Source organism: Myxine glutinosa, chromosome 9 (assembly GCF_964187855.1).
Source record: "Myxine glutinosa chromosome 9, kmMyxGlut1.1, whole genome shotgun sequence".
Lineage (NCBI taxonomy): Eukaryota > Metazoa > Chordata > Myxini > Myxiniformes > Myxinidae > Myxine > Myxine glutinosa.
The window spans coordinates 119,582,271-119,607,940 of NC_136269.1; the positions used below are offsets into that span (position 1 = coordinate 119,582,271).

The following is a 25,670-nucleotide window of genomic DNA, read 5'->3' on the forward strand; positions in this document are numbered from 1 at the left end:
AAGAATGATACTGCCCGAGTATAAAGTATAATCTGCAGACTTATTAAATAACCCAGGCTTTGATTTGTTTTCATGCCAAAGGACGGAGCGAAGTGGAGGAGTGGCAATTTACCCCCAACCATCTTACTATAATTCACCAAATGTCCGTCTGTCCATCTGTTCCCAGGTACCGCAAAAACGGCTGAACCGATCGCAACGAAATTTTGGGTGGGTATTCCTGGGACCCCCTGGAGTAAAATAGGCTATATTGTTTTCCCAATTTTTCCAGTTTTTCCAAACACGATGGAATAATATTTACCGATATGAACGTAAAACGCGACAAACAGGGTTGGCGGCAGGAAGGGCATCCGGCCGTAAAACATTGCTTCAAAAAGGGGACCAACAAAAACAACAACAACCACGGTGCCCGAAAAAGGCCAACCCCCTCTTTGTGGGGAAAAATGGTCTCTAAAGGTTTTTTTTGGGGTTTTTTTATGAACAGTGATGTGGCTTTTATTGAAATTCTACAAATACTGTTAAGATTTTGATGATTTGCGTGTGATATGATTTAACGGATGTTTATATAAATCGTTTAAAATAAAAAAGCCTTCAATTTCTGATATTTTTCCTTTTCATTTGGGCCTCCTGTTTGAAGCCCCACCCGTAGGGCGGGTACCGTTGCTAGTTATCTTAATGCATGCCTGGTGAGATCTTAGAGTCTTCTTTAGCAACAGAGTTTCGTAGACCTATAGGAGTCAGTACTAAACAACCATGAAAAAAATTATTTAAACGATTTTTTTTCTTCCCTGCACTCCCCAACATTCCAAATTTCTGAACTGTATAAATTTACGAGTCGTATCTCGGAGCCGGCTGGGACTTTCGGAATGAAATTTTGCATCAATAATGTGGATGTATAAGGGAATGAAGGGAAGAGTTTTGGTTGATCCTAGAATGTCAAAGGAGTGCAGTGTGAACATCGGTTTGAGGCAGGGAAGCGCTGTCAGCCAACTCGATTTTTAATATATATATATATATATATATATATATATATTGTTGCGGATATGAGGATTGTGTTTTTTTTATTGTGTTGTATTGTATAGTAAATTGTTGTAAATATCACCCTCTGTAAAATGTAATGATTCCTTGTAAATACCTCCGTAGTGTAAAGGTCAAAGGGCGTCTCGGTAGTTATTCCATGAAACACCACATTGCAGGACCCGATAAAACCCTTGTTCAGTAGCTTATATCTTATTATGTGTCTTAGGGTAAGGCCGTGTCTCCCATTAATTTAAATACTCCCTTGCACCAAGTGAAATAAGAGTAGATCCCCTTTCATTTCATTTCAATGGCCAACTGCATTTTGGGCGGTTTTCTTCAACCACCATAGGCCACGAGGCAGGGTTGGGAAAGAAGGGCGTGTCTCCACCTCGTCATAGAGGGGAGGAGTGAGCCAGCCCCGAACAACCAACCGAGCACGAGGGGTTTGGTTTGAGAGGGCGGAGGAAGAGCGTTTGGGGGAGGTTCGCAAAGGTTGAGGGGCGGGGCCTATATAACCCGCCGGGGGGGGCGTTACCCAAGGCAGATGCGCTTTTACCAAGACAAGGAGATGAGTCTGAAAAGAGAGGTCCATGACAAGAGCTGAGTCGGTCGTCAGGGGTGGTCAGTGGTTGCGTTGAGTGGTTGCGTTGAGTTGTCGGTGGAGAAAGAGTGGTTGGACCAAGAAGGAGAGAGGAGAGAACCCGTCACGCCAGACCCCCCACCAGCGCGTCGGATCCGACCCGTGATCCGACCCGTGATCCCGCGCACACGACAGGATCGGTGGCATCAGCGGCCGTCGAGGTCCAGCCCGACGTCCCGTGCGGGATCAAGCTCCAGCCAACTCCGTGCCGTCCTCCCCCTCCAGCCACACACCTCCTTCCAGCCAATTCCTATCATCATTCCCCGTGTGAGTCGTCTTTGTTTGTTCTGTCCTGGGTAGTAATTAAGCCTGTTAGATAAGTTAATAATTTGCACTGTGTCACCTGCGTCTCATGTCCCTGTACATAATCGTGACTGCTCCTTTTTGCTTATGTGTAAATAATAATAAACCCAGTTACTCTTCTGTACGTCTTCTTCCTCTTTGCATATCGGTCGCTTTAGAGTTTTCCAGATTGAGTAGCTGTGGCGCGATACGGCCAACGTTTGGGTAAATCGGGTGAATCGGGGAACAACTGTTCGGCCGCGGTTATACCTCCGCTCGGTAAAAATAACATCCTAATCCGCGGACCGTAACAATATATATATATATATATATTGTTGCGGATATGAGGATTGTATTTTTTTATTGTGTTGTATTGTATAGTAAATTGTTGTAAATATCACCCTCTGTAAAATGTAATGATTCCTTGTAAATACCTCCGTAGTGTAAAGGTCAAAGGGCGTCCCATAATTAGTCCATAAAGCATACACGTTAGCCAATCATAGATTTCCCCCTGGTTGATAGTTATATCTTTATTATGTGTATTAGGGTAAGGCCTTGTCTTCCATTAAGATGACACTCCATTGCACTGCATTAAATAAGAATAGATCCCCTTTCATTCCCATCCCCAAAATCTCCATTTCCTTTCACATCCCCTTTCGTCATTGCCAAGCCTCGATTGCCAATTACATCCCCTCCAAAACCGCCATTGAACATGTGCTCGGGTCGGGGAAGAAGGGCGTACCCGCCCGTCGTCATCAAGGGCGGAGCCAGAGGGTCGCGTGACCAACCAAGGCTGAGGTGAGCACACCGATGGGCGTGTCCTGAAGGCCGGCGACTTGATCGCCGGAGGCGCTATAAAGGCGCGCGCGCAAGAAGCAAGGGGGTTGTCGGTGGTGAGGAGTGATTGGACCAAGAGAGAGAAAGAGTGGTTGGACCAAGAAAGAGGAGATCCAGAAAGAACATCCAAAGGGAGATCGTCCAGGGAAGCACAAAGCCTGCTATTCGTCACCTTGCTCGCCAAAGTTGGACCAAGCAAGAGAGTTGGGCAAGAAGCAAGCACGTTGTTCAGTGGTGTGGTTGGACCAGACGAGTCCTGGCAAAGCACGCGACGTCCCCAGAGCAGCCGCAGCAGCAACGACAGCAGCGTGGGGCCTTGACGGCAGTTCCGGAGCAGGGCCGCGAAGGAACGGCGGCGGTCAAACGCGCCGATCGTGCTGCAGTACCATTGGACCTTCCTCTCCCTCCAGCCATCCACCTCCTGCCTTTCCATCCTTCTTGTGTACGTGAGTTTGTTTTGTTTGTTCTGTCCCTGGGTATTTAATTAAGCTTGTATAAGGAATTTGCACTGTGTCTCTAATATCTTCTGTATATTATTTTCTTATCTTTCCTTCTCCTTGGTTTTTTTTGAGCCTGTAAATAGTAAATAAATTAGATTCGTATTTCCAACCTTTTTGTCTTCTTCTTCTTCACATCCGTGTCGCCTTAGTCTTTTCCCTCTTGAATATCTGTGGCGCGATCCGGCCAACGTTCAGGAATTGGGTTAGTCGGGGTAACTGTTAGGGCCGCGGGGCCTCCGCTCGGCAAAACCAACATCTTATCCGCGGTCCGTAACAATATATATATATATATATATATATATATATATAGTTGCATACAAGATCGAAGCTTGTGTAAGAGCTAACATTAAACACAAAAAAAGCATAAACGGACACATAAAACATATAATAAAGGGAGCAGGAGACAAGATGGGGAGAGAGAGGGAAGCACACAAGCACAACAACAGTAGAGAACAGGGACATTGGGAGATATGAGGGAGGGAGAGGGCTGGGGGAGGGGGGATGGTACGTCAGAGCCAGAGTTGCGGAGGCGGATTCAGATGGGTGTGAATGCGTGGAGGAGGGAGGAGGGTGTAATGGCAGACATAAAGATTTCAAGGAGATTGAAAGGGAAAAAAGTTCTGATGTTTTGCATAATGTTGGCCTACCTTTACGGTCTGGAGACGATGGCACTGACAGAGAGACAACAACAGAGACTTCAGGTTTGCGAGAACAACTGTGTCAGGAGGATTGTGGGAGTGAAGAGGGTGGATAGAAGGAGAATGGATGAACTGAGGGAGGAGATTGGTGTGCAGATGAGCTTGGCGGGGAGATTGGTGAAATGCCGGCTGAGATGTTTGGTGCGGATGGGAGAAGAGAGAATGACAAAGAGAGCGGATATATTGAAGGAACAAGTTAGGAGGAAAAGAGTTAGACCGCGGTTGAGATGGTAGGATTGTGTAACGAGAGATAATAGTGAGGTGGGGGTGGTTGGAGAGTGGAGAGAGTTGGTGGAGGACAGAGGGGAGTGGAGGAGTATTGTGGTCAAGGCAGAGCAGAAGCTTGGTACTGTTGGACCTCACTCCTTATAAAGGGAAGTAAGGTCAGGCCTACTGGTGATAGTCAGGTTGTGCTTTCCCTCTGTTTTTGCCTGTTTTCACTCCTTTTATCCCAGGTATTGTTACTTCTGATCCCTTGGCTCAATCCATTTCCCCTTTTTACTCAAAAATACAGACATCACTCCTTCTTCACTCTGAAAGAAAAACCAAAATAAACCTAACAACAACATCGGGGAAAAAACCCAAAGTCTCATCTCAGTGCTCCGTTACTCATTTACCTTTCCCTTCTTTTCAATATTCCCAAACTGAATTTTCACTGAACTTCAAAAGTTTCTCTTTCTTTAAAAACTCTTCATAACATCAAAAACGCTTCCAAAATGTATTTGAAAATGCCTTACTCTGCTTATTACTCCATCAGGAACAACCCTTTAATTATTATTATTCTTCATAAAAAAATCTCCTCCTTTTCTCCTTCATAAAGCTTATTTCCCAAAAACGCCTCTTTTACTTACAGCCAAATTTTCCTCCATGCCTTAAATCAAACACCACCACCCCAACCATGAAGTCTGCCACAGGCTACCAGTCTAGGAATATTGAGGCATCCATTTTGCCCCCTTTCTGTTTCTCGCCTGCCCCCGCTCCTCCCCCTGCTGGCTTCACTCATGCCCCTCCCCACACCCTCTCCTAGCTCTTTTCCACATCTCTACATCATATCAGCAGCTCACCACCCCCTTACCCCCACCCTCCTCCCCCGTCCCATAGTGTGTGGACCTCAAACACTTCCACTCCAAACTGACTGAAGTATGACGTCAACAATGTACCACCACGTACGCGACATCGAGCTCTTGATGGCTCAGCCTGGATTCAAAGAAAAGAGCCATTCTGGCTCGCAGTGTGCCAGAGGCTGAAAATAGAGTGCATTAATCTTGCGGGCAACATCACGTGACTTAAAAGCCCTGGGGAGTGCAAAATGCGAGTAGGCCTCAGGCCACGGCGAGTGGATCACGGGAAATAGACCGCACGCAAAGCTGACTGATGAAGACAGCCAATCACCGAGGAGGAAGTGCCTATTCAGATGGACCGAGGAATGACAATGATTCAAGGATGCCTCACCAAACGTCGTACCGTCACAACAATCCGATTTCTCACCAGAGTCATGAGAGGCCGGTGAGATTATCATTGAAGATAGCCGAGACCACACACGATCCAGTATTTGAAGTGCCGTTCGTACTCGCACTCTTGTTTACCCCATGTGTCAAGAAGTATTACTATATATAATTTTATGTACTCCTTCAGAAGTATTACTATATATAATTTTGTGTGCTCCTTCAGAAGTATTACTATATATAATTTTGTGTGCTCCTTCAGAAGTATTACTGTATATAATTTTGTGTGCTCCTTCAGAAGTATTACTATATATAATTTTGTGTGCTCCTTCAGAAGTATTACTGTATATAATTTTGTGTGCTTCTTCAGAAGTATTACTATATATAATTTTATGTGCTCCAGTGTCGATCACACTTTATTCTGTAATGAATATTTTTTTTGAAGTTTGGAAGCAGAATATTCCAATGCATTCAACAATCACAAATGTCAGTCTCCATCATTTATTGCCCTTAATTTTGAATACCGGTTACCACACCGTTCCACAGGACTTTGTCACATGGCCAACATTCGATCACACGCGAGACGCGGTAAATATAATCGAGCAAGGGCAGATTGTTACTTCGGGGTCCAAAGTTTACACATACTGTAATGCTCAACAGAAAAGGCACATTGAACACAGCTGAACCGAGGTGTTGCCATCATGGCAGCAAAGCTTGTGCAAATGGACGCAGGAATGTGCAACATTCATAGCTGACAACTCACAGTGCATAACAGGAAAATTACAGCAGAGGATCCGGCGGTCGAGAACACCGCAACGCGTTCACGCTTAGCAGCAAAATTATTCCTCTTTACATAGATTTCACAAGATGGCTCTGAGAGTGGAATGGTAATATTTAAACACCAATGACTTGTTACGCGTGCGAACTCACTCGAAGATATACTCACAGGATGATTGGAACAAATGTAAACTCCTTAGTGACATTTGATTTCAAAACTAAAGTCTTTATATTGAGATCAACGTCCTCATTACTTGTGTACTACAAGGGTCCTTTGCCTTTTTCTTTATTTATATTTTACTTATGGACCTTCAATGCTGTCATGCTGCAAAAAAAATAATTGCAATAGATTCCTTTTGATTGGCAAACCTACCTTACAATGGATTCCTGAATATATACACAAATTCACTAAAAGCCCAGTCACGTCTCACGTATAATTGAAGGGAGCGACCAATCAGCTCTGACTTAATTAGTCCTTAGCTGTGACTCAAACTATACAATTAATCAACACTCTGCCTTTCTCGTAAAAAAAAAAGGCTGCATAAAGAAACGATGGCAAGCTACACAAGTTCTCTGTTGCTGCAAACTCTACCTTAGTTCTTCCACAACCACAGGCATTTACAAGCAGCACATGCATGAGAACCCCAATGGTGCATGCCGGTTTTATCGCATGTTGGCGAATCAACAGTGACAGGGTAGAAATAACCGCACAATGCCGAGGCTACCAAACACATGCAACGCCGATAACAGTTAACATGTAAATACTAAAAGTCCAACCATGTCTCTCACCTGTAATTTGAGGGGAAAAAAAACACAATCAGCTCTGACCTAATCAATAGTCCCCAGCTATGACAAGAACTATACACAAAGAATTAAGTTAAGCACCCCCCCGTTTTTTTACAACCTCGCACATTACAAGTTTGTTGTCGTCAAAACAGTGTAATATACCCATGATATTGCTATATTTTCTGGAGAAGTGATATTATGGTCACATAAAAACATAACAATCATGCCGTTTTCAATATTTTATTCTGAATAATTTAAGGTGAAATTTTTTGGGAATTTTAGGCATATTTTCACCTCAATTTAAGTATGGAGCTATAGGTCCATCACGGACAGTGTGGATGACGTTTATGTTTTCTAACGTACAGTCATTGTTCTGAGAAGACCTCTAGCGATCTTTGCGTCAATAACGTGTGTAGGACCCACGTGATCGGATGGAGCAAGGTGCTGTGACAACCATCCCCTGGCCTGCGTACAGTCCTGACCTGAACCCCCTCGAGCACGTTTGGGACATGTTGGGACGACAAATTGCGAAGATGGTCCCTCCAATAGCCAATCTGGATGAATTGGAACGTGCATTACATCGGGAATGGAACAACCTGCCACAGCAACGCATACGACGGCTTACAGGGTCTATGAGACGTAGGGTTGAGTCAGTGATCCGATCACGTGGGTCCTACACACGTTATTGACGCAAAGATCGCTAGAGGTCTTCTCAGAACAATGACTGTACGTTAGAAAACATAAACGTCATCCACACTGTCCGTGATGGACCTATAGCTCCATACTTAAATTGAGGTGAAAATATGCCTAAAATTCCCAAAAAATTTCACCTTAAATTATTCAGAATAAAATATTGAAAACGGCATGATTGTTATGTTTTTATGTGACCATAATATCACTTCTCCAGAAAATATAGCAATATCATGGGTATATTACACTGTTTTGACGACAACAAACTTGTAATGTGCGAGGTTGTAAAAAAACGGGGGGGTGCTTAACTTAATTCTTTGTGTATATATAATTAATTAACACTCAGCCCTTATAGACATTACAAATGGTATGTATTTGGCAGCCACAGTGGTGCGTGGTTCCTTTCTACACTGTCACTGATGATTCGCCAACAAGCGATGAAACCAGTCCGTCTACTGATAGGGGCATGTTGTTGTGTTGGGGTTCTCATGCATGTGTTACTTGTAAATGTATGCAGCTGTGGAAGAACTTGGGGAGAGTTTAAAACAGCAAAAGGCTTACCTTGTGCAGCTTTTCTTAGTTGTTTTATGCAGCCTTCTTTAACTGGAATGGCCAAGTTTATATATATACCAGTTATTATGCGACTCCATACAGTGAGTGCAGAACCGCCAGTAAGGTGTCCCATGCAGCCCTTGTTGCACCTTACTGGGAGTGATAAGCACCGCCTGCCACACAGTACATTACCTCTCGTTTCCACCCACTACATGGAGTCGACCTGGATGTGGTTGGGAGTAGTGAAATTTGTCCGACAATTTTGACATTTAAAAAATGAATCCAACATCGACTTGTAACCTTCAACCAAGTAAAGCTGACAGAAAGCAAAGTGGTGACGTTACAACATTTTTTTTACTCAAGAGTTCCTTTTAAAGGAACTTCAACGCATGCGGAAGCCATTAGGTCAATCAAGCCTGCGCAATGGCTGCCAACCTACGGTCGTTTGTCTGTACTCTATCCTCTAAATGCTGAGCATCAAGCATTTCTAAAGTCTTTGGTATGACGTAGGCAGGACCATGTTTGAACAGTCGACCTCCCAGACTCAGGGAGGATGAACAGTCGACCTCCCAGAATTTAGGAAAAAAATTTGGGAAAAAGCTTTGCAAAGGGCATGCTGAGCTTTTGGGAAAAAAGGGGGAAAAAAGCAGCATAGACTGCGGGTATTTCTTCGAGAGCAAGTGACAATCAAGGTTCGAGTGCGATGTGCGCATCAAGGCGCATTGCAATCATTTAAACAGTCACATGGTTTTACACCGAAGGAATGCTTCACTTTTGCACTCTAATGATACCAGCATGCTCGATGATATGAGAAATGAGTTGCGATTTTTTCCTTTTCTAACCATGGCCGAACTCCGATTTCAAGCCATAGTCGTCATCAATTGGGATAAAATTACTAATTCTTATCTTTTTGCTTAAATTGTCGCACACTTCGGTTGAGAAAAGGCTTTTTAAATGTCGCAGTGCATTCCTGTAGTGTTACACAAAAGCTCAATCTGAAATCCCCGCTTTAGTGTTATCTGCAAACGATGTAATGCGAAACATCTTCCAAAATCATAAGCATTTAAACTATATTTTATAATCAAGTTCTGATTGAGTGTTTGTGATAAAATGCCTATTGCACCCCCGACCGCCCCATTTCAGTCATTTTGCCCTCTTATCCCCACATCTCCACTTTACACCAATCTTAGCCAGCCGATCCCCGATTCTCAACCCCCAGGACTGTTTCTCACCGAGTGTGTACATTATATGGAGATGCTGCAAAAAAATTCTTTAACAATTTATCGACAATCTTGGGGTAACCGTAATGTTTTTATAACCGGCCGCAGTGCTAGTCCGTATTGACGGGTTTCCAACTCAAAAAGAATTATTCATACATCCACAAAATTGTGAACTACACCGAAAGAGGCGAACTGTAAATAAACATTGATGTAAATTATTTTTAAAATGAAATACAATTTGTAACCAACCCAGGATCGCATAGAAGGGGGACGAGGGTGGAAAGTTACTTCAACCATTATATACAATAAAACATCATATAAAATCATTTTTCATTAAATTATGATCACCATAAGATTTCCACAGAGATCAAAAATATATCTTTTGTACATTGCAAGATGACATTCTCCTTGGAGGAATTGCACCAAAATCTTGCCGAACTTAACACACATAGCTCTTTATACAAAGCAACTGCAGCCACCATAACATAATTTCTTGTCTAAATTCCCCTGCGTCAACCTACAACTCTCCAATTCATTTGTACAGTGTTTGAAACATACCTGCAACCACGTGACACACCCAAATTAGAATCATGGTATTTCCTCTTCCCATCATGGTATTTCCTCTTGAACCCAACTTGCCCTAAAGCAATGACCTGTGTTTTATGCAGAGTAAGACGCGACATGAAAGTAAGAAAAAAAAAATGCGCTTCTTTGATGCCAACCAACCGCATGACGTCATAAACCATCATTTCCATTCTCTGTGGCATCTGGTTGTTACAGCTCATTGTCTTCTGAGAACTTCACAAGTTATGAATCTTCTTGGAGCGTTCAAAAAATTCTAGGACGAGATGCAATGTTTGAAGAAGCATCAAGGTTTTTATTTATTTATTTAATTCCTTCAAAAGTATCTATGATTTAATGGAGACTCTTGCAGAGCTTCAGGACGTTCACCGCAAGTCGAGAAATGTTTTTAGGCCAAAGCCAATCCTGGACGGTTCGCCACTCCATCATAGTATACTCGACCGGGCTTCGGAATTTGTTCAGGGTGCCGGCGATAACTCGCCTCTTCCACAGGATTTTTATCGCCTCGTGCTGTTAAGGGGTATGTAATCAAACCCAGCCTAGGCAGCTCAGAGGTAATCGAGTATGCACTATCTTGACACTATCTTGCCAGCAGATATATAATTGGTAAGAAAATAGGTGTTACTAAGTAATTACATATCTTGTATATTGAAAAATACCAAAACGTTGGTGTTTCTTGAACCATTGCAAATACGTCGTTCCTATAACTTTTTGATGCCCCGAGGAGGCTAGAGGATGACATTGCGAAAATAAATCTGATAATAAATCGTTTCTCCCTCTTCTTACGAACTCAAACCTTTTCAGTGTAGAGGAACCAGCACAATGTCAGTGGTTTACCGCTTGACTCTCAGCTGAAGGGCATGAGTGCGGACCATGACTGTTTAGAGGGGAAATGACTGCATGGGTGTTTGAGCAGCGTTTGTGTTTGAGGGTAACGATGACAGCACTGCATGTGATGGATGCTTTGCCGCTTTCTTTGTGGCATCTCCACCATCAAGGAGCTCTTCGATATGCCTAAAAGAGCTGGGAAGAAGTCAGGAACTCCATCGTACCCTGCGAAATCAACACGCCAAATAAACTTGGCTGTATTCTCTCTTACAATCACATTTTGCTTGCCTAACAGAAGAGAATACATACTGTATTTTAATTAATTAATTAACATTAAATTAAATTAACAGAAGATAATTAATTAATTTTAATTAATAATTCATTAAATTTTTACAGGATTTAAGGCTCGCAGTGGGAGCTGCCACAAACACATGAACATACAGATGCACACACGAGTCATAACACAGCCAGTGAGCTTGCAGGAAGTGCCGTTACTTCCTGAGGCACTCTGGGTACGAGCAGCCACTGAGCTTGAAGGAAGTGCCGTCACTTCCTGAGGTACTCTGGGTACGAGCAACGCCACAATAATCCTTCCACAATTGGGAGATCCCATGGATAACAACCTATGGCGGACTGTCCATGCTCCAATACTTTTAATGCTGAACTTCAAGCAAGGAAGCAGCACGTACCATTTTTAAAGTCTTTGATATGAGTATGACGCATCCGAGGTTTGAACCACCGACCTCCCAGACTCGGACAGGACACTAATCATTAAACCATAACTAGCTCTAACCATTATTAAAATGACTAGGGGTTAATTATTATTCATCGCCTACCTCATAATGAATGTCAGAATAGGTGTTTGTCACCTCAATTAGCAACGACCAGAATCGGAAGTCTGGGCAGCTCCTTGTCATCCGAGCACCTCCTCCCTGTCTGTCTCTTCTCCCTCTTTACCTCCAGCACCAAAGGTGATGGATGTTATGTTTTCACCCCTGTCTCTTTGTTTGTTTCCTTGTGTCTGTCAACAGGATATTTCAAAAACAATTGTGGAAGTCGAAATTTGGTGAGAGGTTGGGTGTGTGACAAGGATGAAATTATTAGATTTTGGTGAAGATCCGACTACGTATTCGGATACGAGATTTTTGTAAATTTCCTCCACCACCTTAGGTGGGCAGAGGTTATGTTTTCACCTCTGTCCGTTTGTTACTTGTGAAAATCGAAGATTTTTCAAGTATATTGGTTGGTCACGTGTGTTATTCTGTCTGTCTGTTTGTATGTTAACCTCCTCCAGGTCACAATTTTAAACTGGGCTTCACTAAACATCACCAAATGTAGAGTTGGTCATGAGAAAGAAGCTACTGATTTTGAGGTCAAAAGGTCAATATAAGCCAAAGGTCAACAACAATGTCAAATTTCTAAAATCCTCCTTTTTCATCAGATAGACTTGAAATTTGAAGATGATTTACATTTCAGGTCACTGAATTCAACTTCCAATTATTTTTGAGGTTAACATGTCAAAGGTCAACTTAGCTGCAGTTTCTAAAATCTTCAATTTTCAGCCAATTGACTTGAAATTTGAACAGGATTTGTCAAAAGGTTAACATAGGCCGAATTTCAAATATCATCAATTTTCATCCGATTGACGAGATTGAAAAGGATTTGCATATTTGGTTATTAGATTCAACCACCAATTTTTTTTGAGGTCAACATATGCCAAAAGGTCAACATAGGCCAAAGGTCAACAAATTAGGTGACATTTCTAAAATCCTCAATTTTCATCCGATTGACTTGAATTTTTTTTTTTTTTTTCTTTTTGACTTGAAATTTGAAGAGGATCTGCATAGTCAGGTCACTCAATTCAACCACACTCTATAGTGCAGCACACTTGGCAGCGGCACACGCACTGTCATGGAGACGCAGCAGACGCAACGGTGAGTAGACACAGGGGACGCAGCAGACAAGGGGAAATACCAGAGAAAGATGCCAGCCATGTGGATAAATTAATGAAAACCAACGCACCGCATTACGAACAGTCGTGTGAATGAACACCTATGCTCGGCATCTTGGGAGTTAGTTCATCTCCGGAGTTAGTTCATCTCCGGCGGTCTCGTGTCGCCCATTACAAATCTATATATATAAAACACAGTTTGTGTGTGTGTAATGTTACCGATAGACTCCTAAACGGAGAGGCTCACGTGCTTGATATTTGGCAAAGACATGGCCATTGAGCCTGGGAAGAACATGGCCGACCTAAAAAAAATTATTTCATAATATTTTTTTACCATATTTTTACCTCAGCGCATTTCAGCGAGGAATATTATACACGGAATCTGATCAGTGGCAGAGCAGCGCGCTGATTCGCTCAGAGCGATCACGTGATGCTCCTTGCCGCCATAAACTCACAGTTACACGTTCGCTACGTAATTCACACATTCAAAACAAACGAGATCGCGAAGCGAGTTGGTCGAGTCGTGCTAACCAAGATGGCGACACGGCGGCTTCACTTTTCACGGAGTATGAGTGTTCTATATATTTTCAATTCAGTGCGCCCGACTCGCTCACGTACTTGATTTGTGGCATAGACATGGCCATTGGCCTTCACGGTGTAATTTGAGCGAGGCTTTGTCCGAGTGAGCTTGAGTCGAGAGGGCGAATGTACGGGTTGGGAATGTACAGGTCTCCCTTCCCCCGCCCGGCAACGCGGTACTGGAGGGCGTCACAGGATCGGTGAGTCTCCAAAATCCGCTTTGTGCTGTTGCGAAGATGCAGGACGATGTCGCGATTGTTGTGCTGCTCTCCGACATGAGAACTGCAACGTCATTGTTGACTGGCCTCCCCTTCCCTCCCCCTTCCCCCTCCCCTCCCTTCCCCCTCCACCCTACCCCCTCCCCTTCTCCCCTCCCCCTCCCTTTTCCCTCCTCCCCTTCCCCTCCCCCTCCCCCCTCCCTTTTCCCCCGCCCCCTTCCCCTCCCCCCTCTCTCCTACCCCTTCCCCCCCCACCCCCCTTCCCCTCCCCCTCCCCCTCCTCTCCCCCCGGCCTCCCCCCCCTCTTCTCCCCTCCCCCCCTCTCCTCCCCTCCCCCCCGTTCCCCTCCCCTTCCCCCTCCCCTACCCTCCCCCGCCCGCAATGCCGGGTACTTCTGCTAGTATTATATATCACTAGCAGAGTACCTGCCCTACGGGCAATCTTGTTCTCAGCATACAACATGTTCTTCTGACACATACCATTATTTGATCAGTGTCAATGCAACAGACAGCTCAGTCCCAAAAATGAAAATAAAAATAACCTGGGTTACGTGCATGAAGCAAAAACATGCCTTCTCATTATAATTCAAAACACCACTGCACTGGAAAACGTGGGGACAGGAATACTGGACTGTAAAGGGTGGACTTGTAATACCCTCTCCCAACTGAAGGTGGCGCTATACGATTCACATTTACATAGAGAATTCGCGACTCCGCACCCACCCACCCCCCGCCCCCCTTCTCTTCCCACACTCCCAAGACCACCAGCAAATATAAAACACCCCTATACATTAATTGGGGTCATGCTGATCATATGGAGCAAGTATCAATGTAAGCAGGCCAGAACTGTATGAGGAATAGTCTGACAGACGCACACCGGTCCATGGATCATATTAAGGATTCTATGAATGACTATCATTACTTCTAAAATAAATTTTAACTTGCATTTCCAAAACCTACTCTGGGCCAGCCTATTACATGGCTATCTTATGATGTGCTTGTTATTCATAATGCAGAAAGCAGCACGTACCATTTCAACGTCCTTGGTATGACTGGGCCAGGGTTCGAACTACCGATCTCCCAGACACAGAGCGGTCACTCGATCCATTATGCCACCGAGTCTGGTTCTCTAATTTAATGTGTGAAGTACTTGTCGAGTTATCAAGGTTGTGGTTTTGATTTCACAAAAGAAGAATTTCTTTTTCAGGGTTAGAATTAGGTAGCATGCTCCCAAAGTTATGTTGCTATCGTCAGGTTTCATTTGCTGCCACACTTATTCACATCAGACGTACAACTTGTCACGATTCACGTATTGTTGGAGCATATTCGTCGCCAGCATACTCAAACTTGGTCCCTTAAAAGGAACTTCGTCTTCTCAGCATAAATTTCCATTTCCATTTCGCAATTTCGCTAAAGTGTTCCACTCGCATTGGCATATGTTCTGTACATTTGTTTGTTTTAATTAAATTTAAGTTTGTAGAGGCACTTGTAGGACAAAGACATCAATGTCCATTTACATGAATTACAAGGACAATAGTTGACAATGGAAAAATACATATACAGTAGTTAATTATTGTCTTTCTACAAGTCAGTCTTGCATGTCCCCTGGGGAAATTATTATATGTTGCTGAGCAGTTCCAAGTTCCCATATTTGGAACTTGTTTACCATTTGGACCATTTTGACATGAAACCTTGTGTTATGCTTGCTTCAGCTATGTTATTGTCAAGTCCATGGCCGATGAAGCGTCAGACGAATAGCCAAACGTTGTTACTCTGAGGCGTATACCCAAACTTGGCGGGATTATCTTTTCGCGTGTGCGGGAAGGACCCGAAGCCTTACCAGAATGGACGGCCGCCACGGGATTTATTCCTCAAACCCACAAACACAGATATGGGACAAGCAAAATTCACAATACAAGAATGAAATGCAAAAATAAAGGATTTAATGAAAATAATGGTAAACCAATTAAAATGAAGACTGAGGTAAAACAAAAAATCCATAATTGAGGCACTCAGACACTAATCCACTCAGACACAATTACAGACACAGGGAAAAGTAAAAGAAAACAAAGATGGTTTGGTGAGTCGGCCGATACTCAGCCTTTCTCCGATGAGGACAAGCGTGAACGGTCCTCGAGTCTCCGCGCTGGAGCACACAAGATGGCGCGAATCGCCACATGGCACACTGAGCTGCGAAGCGGCGGCAAAACGTCCTCCTACTCCGAATTCCTGGCTAGACCACACTGCGCGGCCACAGCGTGTCCAGAGAGCACCACTGCCGGGGACACCTTCCTCCTCCGGTCGTTCAATGTCCCACAAAGCTCCGATAAGTCTCTCAGGCGCACACGGCACGAAGCGCAGCCATCCTCCACCCAGGCCAGAACAAGAGAGAGCTCAATTCTGCGACTGCCCGATCCGATCGCTAGAACCAGAGAGAGGGAGGGACGCATCCTCCTTTTTCCCTCGCTGACTCACTCCCGACCAATCCTGATGTCCCATTGCATCATCCCATCTCCACGACCAATCAATCATCCACGACCAATCATCCCTTCCCGTCATCCCTTATGGCCTGCTTGACACCCAATGACGAAGCTCGGGGCATGGCCTGTCAGTTACGATCCTTCGAGGCAGAGTATAGCCGTCCTTCGGGAATGTTCGGCTTAGTGTCGGCAATGTCGGTGGTGGTTGTTGGTTAATGGACGGCGCTCGTTTGCATGGCTGGCCGAGTGAATGTAAAAACACAAGGGAAAATCACAGGAGGAAAGTACATACTGGGACTTATCATTAAGCCCTATCTAACTTAACACAAAAACCACCCTCCTTGTGGTGACTTGCAAACACTCTTAACCTGACGGGTTCCCTGCTTATTACACTAAGGGTTCTTCTTCTTCGCGCCGCACGGTCCATGCTAAACTATACTTTCCTATCTCCACTACAGTATTTTGTCCATACCCCCACAAACGTAACATTATCATTCTGCTGTGAAAATTATTGACATGCAGAAAGAGTTAAGCAGCCTCTCACAAAATAAAGCGATGCATCTATACTTACAAGAGAGACGTGCCACCATTTTTCTCAGATGGCTGAACGGAACTTCGTCAAACTTTTAGAGGTTCATCAGTGAGTGCCGGGGAGTGTTTTAGGCCAATTCTATTTTTTTTATTTGAAAAACAAAGTTAGATTTTTGGGGAATTAAAAGAAAATCGCTCTCCAGTGTCTGACAGCCTTTTGTAGCTAGGTGAAAGGTAATATTAAATTACCTTGTTAGTGTGTATGTGTGTTATTATGATATTAAAATTTTTAAATCCTTCGTAGGTGTAGGGAAGTGTTTTAGGTGCTCACAAAAAATAGGAAAAAAACAAACAAAATGACGCCAGGTAACGCCGGCTACTCTTGCTAGTATGCAATAAAATCAGAAATTCAATATCCCTGAACAATCACATAATCATACAACGTAATATTAGTTCCCTTAAAAGGAACTTCGCCAGAATTGTAGCAGTGGTTAGAGCGTTCGCTCTGATTGTGGGAGATCGGTGGTTCAAATCCCGGCCGAGTCATTCCAAAATCTTCAAAGTGGTCCATGCTGCTTCCCTGATTGATGCTCAGCATTTAAAACGATAGAGCCAGTGGACATGCTGCTTCTACTCGCCCAACAATGGATGGAGGCCCTCAATGTCAGACATGAGATCAGGGCTCTCTCTCTGGACATGTCTCGTGTTTTTTATACAGTATCACATCCTGCCCCTCTCCAAACTATCTGCCTATAGAATCCAAGGCCAACTCTTCAGACCTTGACAAAATCACAAGATGGTCAAACACTTGGAATATGCCCTTCAATCCTGACAAATCTCACACTCACTATCTCTCTCTCCGATAAGACCAGCTGGCAACTCTCCCATCTACTTTCCTGACAATCCTCTGGAGGACTTTCGGTCATTTAAACTTCTGGGTCTCACTATCAGCCATGATCTTTCTTGGGCAAACCACATTTCAAAGTTGGCCTCCAAAGCCAGCCACCATCTGGGCATCCTCCATCATACAAAATCCTTCCTTGATACACCTGAACTCCTATCCACCTGCAAAGCTTTCATCCGCAGCTTGATGGAGTACTGCTCTCCCCCCTGGGCTGACTCCCTTGCCTCACATCTTTCCCAACTTGACTCCATGGAAACAAAGGCCTTTACGATTATTGGAATCTCCCGCGCTGAAGCTGAGTCTATGGGTCTATCACTACGCCATTGCAGAGAGGTCAGGTCGGTGGTCTCTCTGTCTACTACTGCCTCCTTTCCAGTGTTTCACCCTCTGCTCTTTCCATGCTTTGTTCCCCCCTCCAGGTTTCTGCATGGCTCACACGGTCCACCATCAACCTCCTTCTGCAGAAACTATCTAAATCCAGGATCACTGCTCACTTCCACTCATTTGTTCCTCTTTTTCCCCCACCTCTGGAACAAACTCTCACATTCTCTTCAATCTCATTCTTCCCTCCAGGTCTTCAACACAACTGATCACCGCCATCTCAGATCATCCCCAATCCTGAACCATGATCTTTTCTACCCTCGTTAACTCAAATCCCTCCCTCTTCAAATTTTCCAGTTTTCCCTCCTTGGAGTTTCCTTCTGTATCCATTTTGTCCACCCCATGCATGCGTGTTTTTCATCCTGTTTTTATCTGTTACGTCCTCATTCGTTCACTGTTCTAGCTCTTCCATGAGCCTCAACTATGTATATAAAAATTAAAAAAAATATTTATACGCTTATCTAAAACATGAACTAATAAATAACTGGAATTATACTAAGGATCTGTTAACCCCTAAAAGGCATTCCCACAACACTACTATCTACCCCTCCGCTACAACCCAACCAATCACATACTACAACAATCCTCTCACCGGGAAATGCATTGATGTCGATAACCTTATACCGATCTGTCCCACACTCCATGATAACGTCAAAGCCAAACAAGGCCATGGAGACCTTTTCCTGGAGGCGTTCCACCACGCTCTTGAGCACCTGTCGTGAGGGCTGGTGCAATCTTACAGCTCTACTAGGCTCCTGCTGTGGATTAGAGTGTAGGGAGGGGGTGTATGTAGTCAGCAAGGGGAATGGGGGAGCACTGCTGTATAAAATGCACTTTTGAGTTAAATGGGAGGACACAGCTACTAAGTGTATGATTTGTAAAACCCAAAATCTCCAAACACGAGTTGGGTTTGTCATTTAAAGAACGTCATGATTTGTCATAATGGAAGGCAAGCGAATTCGTCATGCAAAGAAGAATTCAAAGCAAAGATTGTTGAGCCAGTTCACGTGACAGTTCTTGCAATGTCGAGATGTCTTAAATAGAACTAGAGCAAAGTGTATAAATAATGGAGATGAAAGTCTAACCAAGTGATACGAGCCACATGCAGTGTCTGTTGATTGTTCACCTCATTCAAGTGAGACGTCGACTCAGCTTTTGATACATCATGGCTGTTGAAGAAGATCGTTTTCCTGTCTAAAGATAAAAAAGAAAATAAAGTCAGTCCACAGGAGCAGATTATTTTTACATCTTTTATTACCACTTGGCACCGTCCAGAAAACTCCCGTCTTTCCAAGCTGCAAAATCCAAAGATTTATGGTTTTTTTTTATTTACATCAATAAAGTTCCACAGGAAACTTTCACAAGGGAAAGCGTCGAGTCCGACCAATGGGACCTTCCCCTAGATGGATGCATGCTCATGGCAAATGAAATCCATTGATGCATTTTGTAAATTAAAGTATTGGCACCTGTTACATTGATAAAAGAGAAGGTGGGAGGGGGAAGGCTGGAGGAGTGTAATGTGGGGCTATGGTGGTTGGAGGGATGTAATGTAGAAAGGGGAGCATGGTGGTGGTTGGAGCGGTGTAATGTAGAAAGGGGAGCATGGTGGTGGTTGGAGGAGTGTAATGTGGGGCCATGGTGGTTGGAGGGATGTAATGTAGAAAAGGGAGCATGGTGGTGGTTGGAGGGATGTAATGTGGAAAGGGGAGCATGGTGGTGGTTGGAGGGATGTAATGTGGAAAGGGGAGCATGGTGGTGGTTGGAGGAGTGTAATGTGGAAAGGGGAGCATGGTGGTGGTTGGAGGAGTGTAATGTAGAAAGGGGAGCATGGTGGTGGTTGGAGGGGTGTAATGTAGAAAGGGGAGCATGGTCGTGGTTGGAGGAGTGTAATGTGGAAAGGGGAGCATGGTGGTGGTTGGAGGAGTGTTATGTAGAAAGGGGGGCATGGTGGTGGTTGGAGGAGTGTTATGTAGAAAGGGGGGCATGGTGGTGGTTGGAGGAGTGTAATGTGGAAATGGGAGCATGGTGGTGGTTGGAGGAGTGTAATGTAGAAAGGAGAGCATGGTGGTGGTTGGAGGAGTGTAATGTAGAAAGGAGAGCATGGTGGTGGTTGGAGGAGTGTAATGTAGAAAGGAGAGCATGGTGGTGGTTGGAGGAGTGTAATGTAGAAAGGAGAGCATGGTGGTGGTTGGAGGAGTTTAATGTAGAAAGGAGAGCATGGTGGTGGTTGGAGGAGTGTAATGTGGAAAGGGGGCATGGTGGTGGTTCGAGGAGTGTTATATAGAAAGGGGAGCATGGTGGTGGTTGGAGGAGTGTGATGTAGAAAGGGGGGCATCGTGGTGGTTGGAGGAGTGTAATGTGGAAAGGGGAGCATGGTGGTGGTTGGAGGAGTGTAATGTAGAAAGGTCAGTGCCCTGTTACCAGTGAACTGGTATCCATTTTGCCGACCTCACAAGGGTGACGGGCTGAGTCAACCCACCTGGTGTTATTTCAATGGCTTGAACAGGGCTCGAACTCAAGACCTTAAAATCTTAAGCCAGCTACCTTAACCATTAAGCCAATTCCAGGCTTTGTGGGGTTGTATGAAGTTGACATTCTCCCTATGCGAGTGAATGTGAATAAAAAGAAGAACATTCTCTTTTACAAATGAATGACAAACTTGAATCATGGAAACATTCATTTACTTTCCGACCCATGATACGAGTCAATTACGATGTGTCCAAGCCGGTGAAGTCACTCGCATGGAACCCGCAACGTTGGCGATACTTGATCGAACAAAGTTCGCAACACCCTGAGAGGCTCTGGCTTTTCCAACCCTACTATCCTATCCCTGTGTCAATCACAGTGAACATCTTCCAGCTTTACCGGTACATCAACCCAAGACGAAACCTTACGAAATACCTCATATTGCAGATTGCAGACATAACAGGTTAATCATGTAACAAGCGGTTAGACAAAACCAAGATGTTACATCGAGCGTAACGTACACGCCATGTTTGTACCGGAGTGTTGGCATCCATCCTACGCAACAGGTTTCTTTAGACGGAACAACCACCCAGGATGTCTCGGTTCATTTTTTTTTATTTACTCATTTTAATTTACAGTCGTGCGTTTAATTACCCGTCGTGTAGCAACGATACTGACACAATCTGGCTTTATTTACACAACTCACCAGATTTTCCGAGGGGGAAGTTCTTCAGTGAAGGTCGCTCGACTATGGAGAACATGGAGCCGACGACAAAGACTTTGTAGAGAATGGCATTGTGGTTTATAAAACTCTGAGCCACACACGGTGGCTTCACATCCACGAGCCCATCCTCGTTGAAGATTATGGCCATCTGTAAAGACAGGTAAAACCACCAAGGCAGAATTAGGAAGGGAGTACACCTGGCGATGAGTCCACCACCATCAGAGAGCCATGTCATCTTGCCCTTACAGCATAGGCCGAGAATGTTCCTGACAAGTGGGGCTCTTTTGCCAACAAAATCGAAGACGAGCTTTTAACCGTAAATGGAAAACCACTTTTGAAACATCTGGTGGGCTGACAGGGTGACCTAGGGGTATGCGCACTCATCTCTGAGGTGTCCAGCCTGGGTTCAAATCCAGGTTTAGTGTGCCAGGATTAGTTCGTTGACGTTAAATATTCCACAGTGTCCGCACTCAGTACGACTGGGCTTGGGTCAGGTACCAAGGGTTCGAACCACCGAGCTCCCAGACAGCGGATGGCCTAACCATTACACCACCGAGTCTGGTCCTGCTTTCAATCATCAACCTAATAGCTGTGGCTTCTTCTTCAAAAAGTTAAAGTTGAAAGACTATTGCTCTAAATGTTGTATCATTAACCTTTAAGCACACAAAGCATGATGGACCTTCAATCTTTACAAAGCTTGCTCACTTCAGCGGAATTCCTCGCTTGTTGGGGTGCATTGGTGTGAGGACGTGGGAGGGATATGTCTACAGCAGTGAGGACATTGCAACGCACAGTGGGTGGGGGTGTGGAAGTGAACCACCTTTAGAGACCATTTTTCCCCGCAGAGCAGGGGTTGGCCTTTTTTGGGCACCTTGGACCCCTTTTTAAAGCAATGTTTTATGGCCGGATGCCCTTCCTGCCGCCACCCCTGTTAGTCGCCTCTTGTGACACAGGGAATTACCATTGAGCTGGTACTCAATTTGCCTACCTTAAAAGATGACAGGCTGAGTCAACCCCCCCGGCGTTAATTTGGCGATCGACCGGGATTCGAGCCCAGGATCCTAGGATCCCAAGCCGGCACCCTAACCGCTAAGCCAACACCAGGCTCATGGTACATATGTAAAATGGTAGAAATTACAATCGCCCCCACCGTTTGAATCAGTTGTCACAGATGCTTAATGCCAGATTGCTCACCGGCTCAAAGAAAATCACATGCAATCATGAAATACTTGAATTGACATTGTCACAAATTCAGAGTGGTAAATTGAGCGGATAACTTTTAAAGGATGATGTTGAAAGCATAGATAAAATTATTATAATCAGGTTACTGTATTCTTGTCCCTTAAAACCTCAAAAAACCTAAAAATGCAGGTGGAGGATAAGTACATACTTGTGTTGACAAGCCAAAGGAAGCCTTTACCCAAGTAATAGAAATGGCCCTCAGTGGCACTGCCATGAACATCACTTGTACAGAATGAAGAGGCGAAGGAACTTTGAACAGCATCGCCAGTACATGAGATGCCAACAATGTCCCACATAAGTTTGTTCATTGCGTCGTACTCCCTTAGCTCGTATGTTGGGATGGGTAAGAAGGTTTCATATGTGAACGGTACTTGAAGACCTTGTGCAGCCTTCCTGTATGCATTATATATTTACACGCATCACTTAAGAGCGCAGAAAACATGCTCGAGTGAAAAACGACCAGAAAAGAAAAATAAATACTTACTGACTAAAAAACACAGGGCCTTTCATCATCACACAGGTACGTTAGCACAGAAGTTGGCAAGAGGAGACTATGTACGCAAGAAGTGTGTGTGGTTTTCGCTTTAAAATGTTTCAATTTTCTACTCTGCACTTGCAGTATCAAATATCCAGCAGGTTGTATTCCGTGACATCGTTTTTGAGAATCCTTGGGATTTCTTTTCACAGCTATGAAAAACTAGAGCAATGCGACTGTGTCGCCAATATGCCTCCGCGTAGTCCCTGCCCGCGACAACAGGTAGATAGATGCCCTCGTTGACTGTCCTAAAAATAAACAAGCTTGATTTAAATCCCATTAGATGTTCTCAGGTATCACATTTCTACCAGATTTGGTAGGTGTCATATCGATCGGTGAAGTGCTTTCGGAGAAGGAGGTTTTTACTCATTTTAGGAGGTTTTCCCACCCGCTCGGGAAGCACACAAGATGGCGCCGATGGCGCCAGGGTTCGTGAGGCAAGTTGTCGTGAAGACGGCCCTCTTTCTTTTTGGTCCCACAAAGTTTTCTCTCTTCCTCCTCTTGGGAAAGACAGTGCAGCCCTCAGCTCCCTGGTGAGCCCAGCAGTCCCATGTTCCTTGCTATTGCCACACAAAACGTTCTCCTCCGAGAGAACACAAAATGGCCAGCTTCTTGTCCAACAAACTAAGATCGAGAGAGAAAGACGCGCTCTTCTTCTTCCTCTTGAGAGCCAATCACCGAACATTCCTCCCAGTTCGCCCTCCCACAACCTCTGAGCTAATCATGACCCTCAGGGGTGTGACCTGTTTCCCATTAGGTCCCTTAAAGGCGGGGCTTAGTCCAATCGGCTCTGCTTGGCGTCTTGCCAGCGTGGTAAATGTTGTTTAAAGGAGGTTTTCATGGCCGGCCTTGTCAGCAAAATGTAAAGGGAAAGTTACAGAGGGAAAATCACGTACCGTACTGGGGAAAATTAGCCTTAATCCCTACGGCTTACGCTAATTACCATGCCTTCACCCCTTGTGTGAAGAACATAAACAATCTTAAGCTACAGTTTCCCTACTTAAGTACATCGAGATTTCTCCTAAGCGTCCACCGTCCATTCTACAATTATACAATCCTACATTCCTTACGGTATCCTTTCACCTACTCCCATAAACGTAACAATATGTAAAATGACTTCACATAGTACCTTTTGTCATCATACTTAGCTTAAATGTGGGTTTGGGAGGGTTTTTTGTTATGCTCTACGCCACAACACACAACAAGAGCAGCAGTTGAAATACTCCAAGGAGACATAAATTAGAATAAAAGGAATAGGCCTGCATCACAAAATGGGCTGATAGGATACTTTCTTTCCATCATACAAGTTGGCTTTGAAATGTCTAATCTGCGTTTGATTCCCAAACTGTTGGATCAGTGCTTCGCAAACAAGGCATTGCATCAACGAGTGCAACATCCTTCCGGGCAGACGTTAAGCTGACTGTCCCTTGGTGGACATTGAAAACCGGCCACCATCTTTCAATAACAGTAGGCCATTGTGTGCCAGTACCCTGGCCAAATTCAGAACGTCCACCCTGATTAGCAATGGAAAAACAATGGCAAATCGACTGTGTATTCCCTCCCTGAAGACAGTTTAGACAGCACCAATGCTTTGGAAGGGGATTTTATCGTCGTGAGATGGGATGGATGAATTTATCACAATAGTTATAGCCTGAATTGGCATTGCAAGTTAGGAGAGTATCAAAACACAAACATTTTCACTTGGTGACTACCGTGACATGCTTCGCAAGTGAAGCGTTGCACCGCATTCGATAAGCATGAGCAATAAGTATTCAAGCATGGGTTTTCTGACATGGTTTTCAAAACATTTTGTGCAAAAAATTCCCCCCCCCCCCACCCCCTTCCCACGCCTCCTCCACCCCAAGCCCTCTCCCTCCCACAGATCTCCCGATGTCCCTGCTCTCAAATGTTGTGTTTGTGTGCTTCCCCTTCTCTCCCCATCTTCTCTACCGCTCCCCTTATTATATACTTTGTGTGTCTGTTTGATTTGTTTGTGTGATAAATGCGAGCTCTTTCACAAGCCTCGATCCTGTATCCAAAAAAAAAAACAAAAAAAAAACATACAGTCACGTGAAAAAGTAACGACACCCCATGTAAAGTTTTGACTTTTTCAACATATTTCAACATACAGCTATTTGATCTTCATTTCAACAATATTGAAAGATAAAGGTGATATAATATAACAAATATCATGAAACATTTCCATTTTGTAGTCCATTGTATAATTTAAATAAACATAAATGCAAATTTCGCATGTGGAAAAAGTAAGTACACCCTTGGCTCTAATAGGTGGTATTGCCCCCTTTGGCAGAAACAACCTCAAGTAGGCGTTTCTTATAACTGTCTACCAGTCTCTGACATCGACTGGGAGAAATTTTTGCCCACTCCTCCATGCAGAATTCTTTCAGCTGTGCGATGTTTGAGGGGTTTCTTGCATGCACAGCTTGTTTCAAATCCCCCCACAACATCTCGATGGGATTTAGATCCGGGCATTAACTTGGCCATTCCAGAATCCCCCATTTCTCTCTTTTCAGCCATTCCTTGGTGGATTTACTGGTATGCTTAGGGTCATTGTCATGTTGCAAGGTCCACCTTCGGTTGAGCTTCAACACTCCGACAGATGGCCTCACATTATCCTTAAGCACCGTCTGGTACAATGAAGAATTCACAGTTGATTCTATGATGGTGAGCTGCCCAGGCCCTGATGCAGCAACGGTGCCCCAAAACCATAATATTTCCACCACCATGCTTTACAGTTGGTATCAGGTTCTTGTGGTCAAATGCTGTCTTTGGTTTTTGCCAAACA

General features: G+C 44.3%; 1 protein-coding gene across 4 annotated transcripts in view; it reads right to left on the minus strand.

Annotated features, from left to right (window-relative positions):
* Positions 1 to 9,479: 9,479 nt before the first annotated feature.
* The window catches only part of ITPK1 (inositol-tetrakisphosphate 1-kinase), a 65,761-nt gene continuing 49,570 nt past the window's right edge, over positions 9,480 to 25,670 (minus strand). Inside the window, exons 7-10 of one of the 4 annotated variants that reach the window (XM_068128389.2) lie at positions 21,070 to 21,235; positions 19,024 to 19,091; positions 18,490 to 18,655; positions 9,480 to 11,079 (exon numbers count right to left, since the gene is read on the minus strand). In XM_068128389.2, coding sequence (XP_067984490.2) covers positions 10,874 to 11,079; positions 18,490 to 18,655; positions 19,024 to 19,091; positions 21,070 to 21,235 — 606 coding nt within the window. In that variant the 3' untranslated portion in view covers positions 9,480 to 10,873. Of the gene's footprint in view, positions 11,080 to 15,523; positions 16,024 to 18,489; positions 18,656 to 19,023; positions 19,092 to 21,069; positions 21,236 to 25,670 lie in introns of those variants that run through there. The other 3 variants (XM_078784822.1, XM_068128388.2, XM_068128387.2) reach the window with 3 other exon arrangements.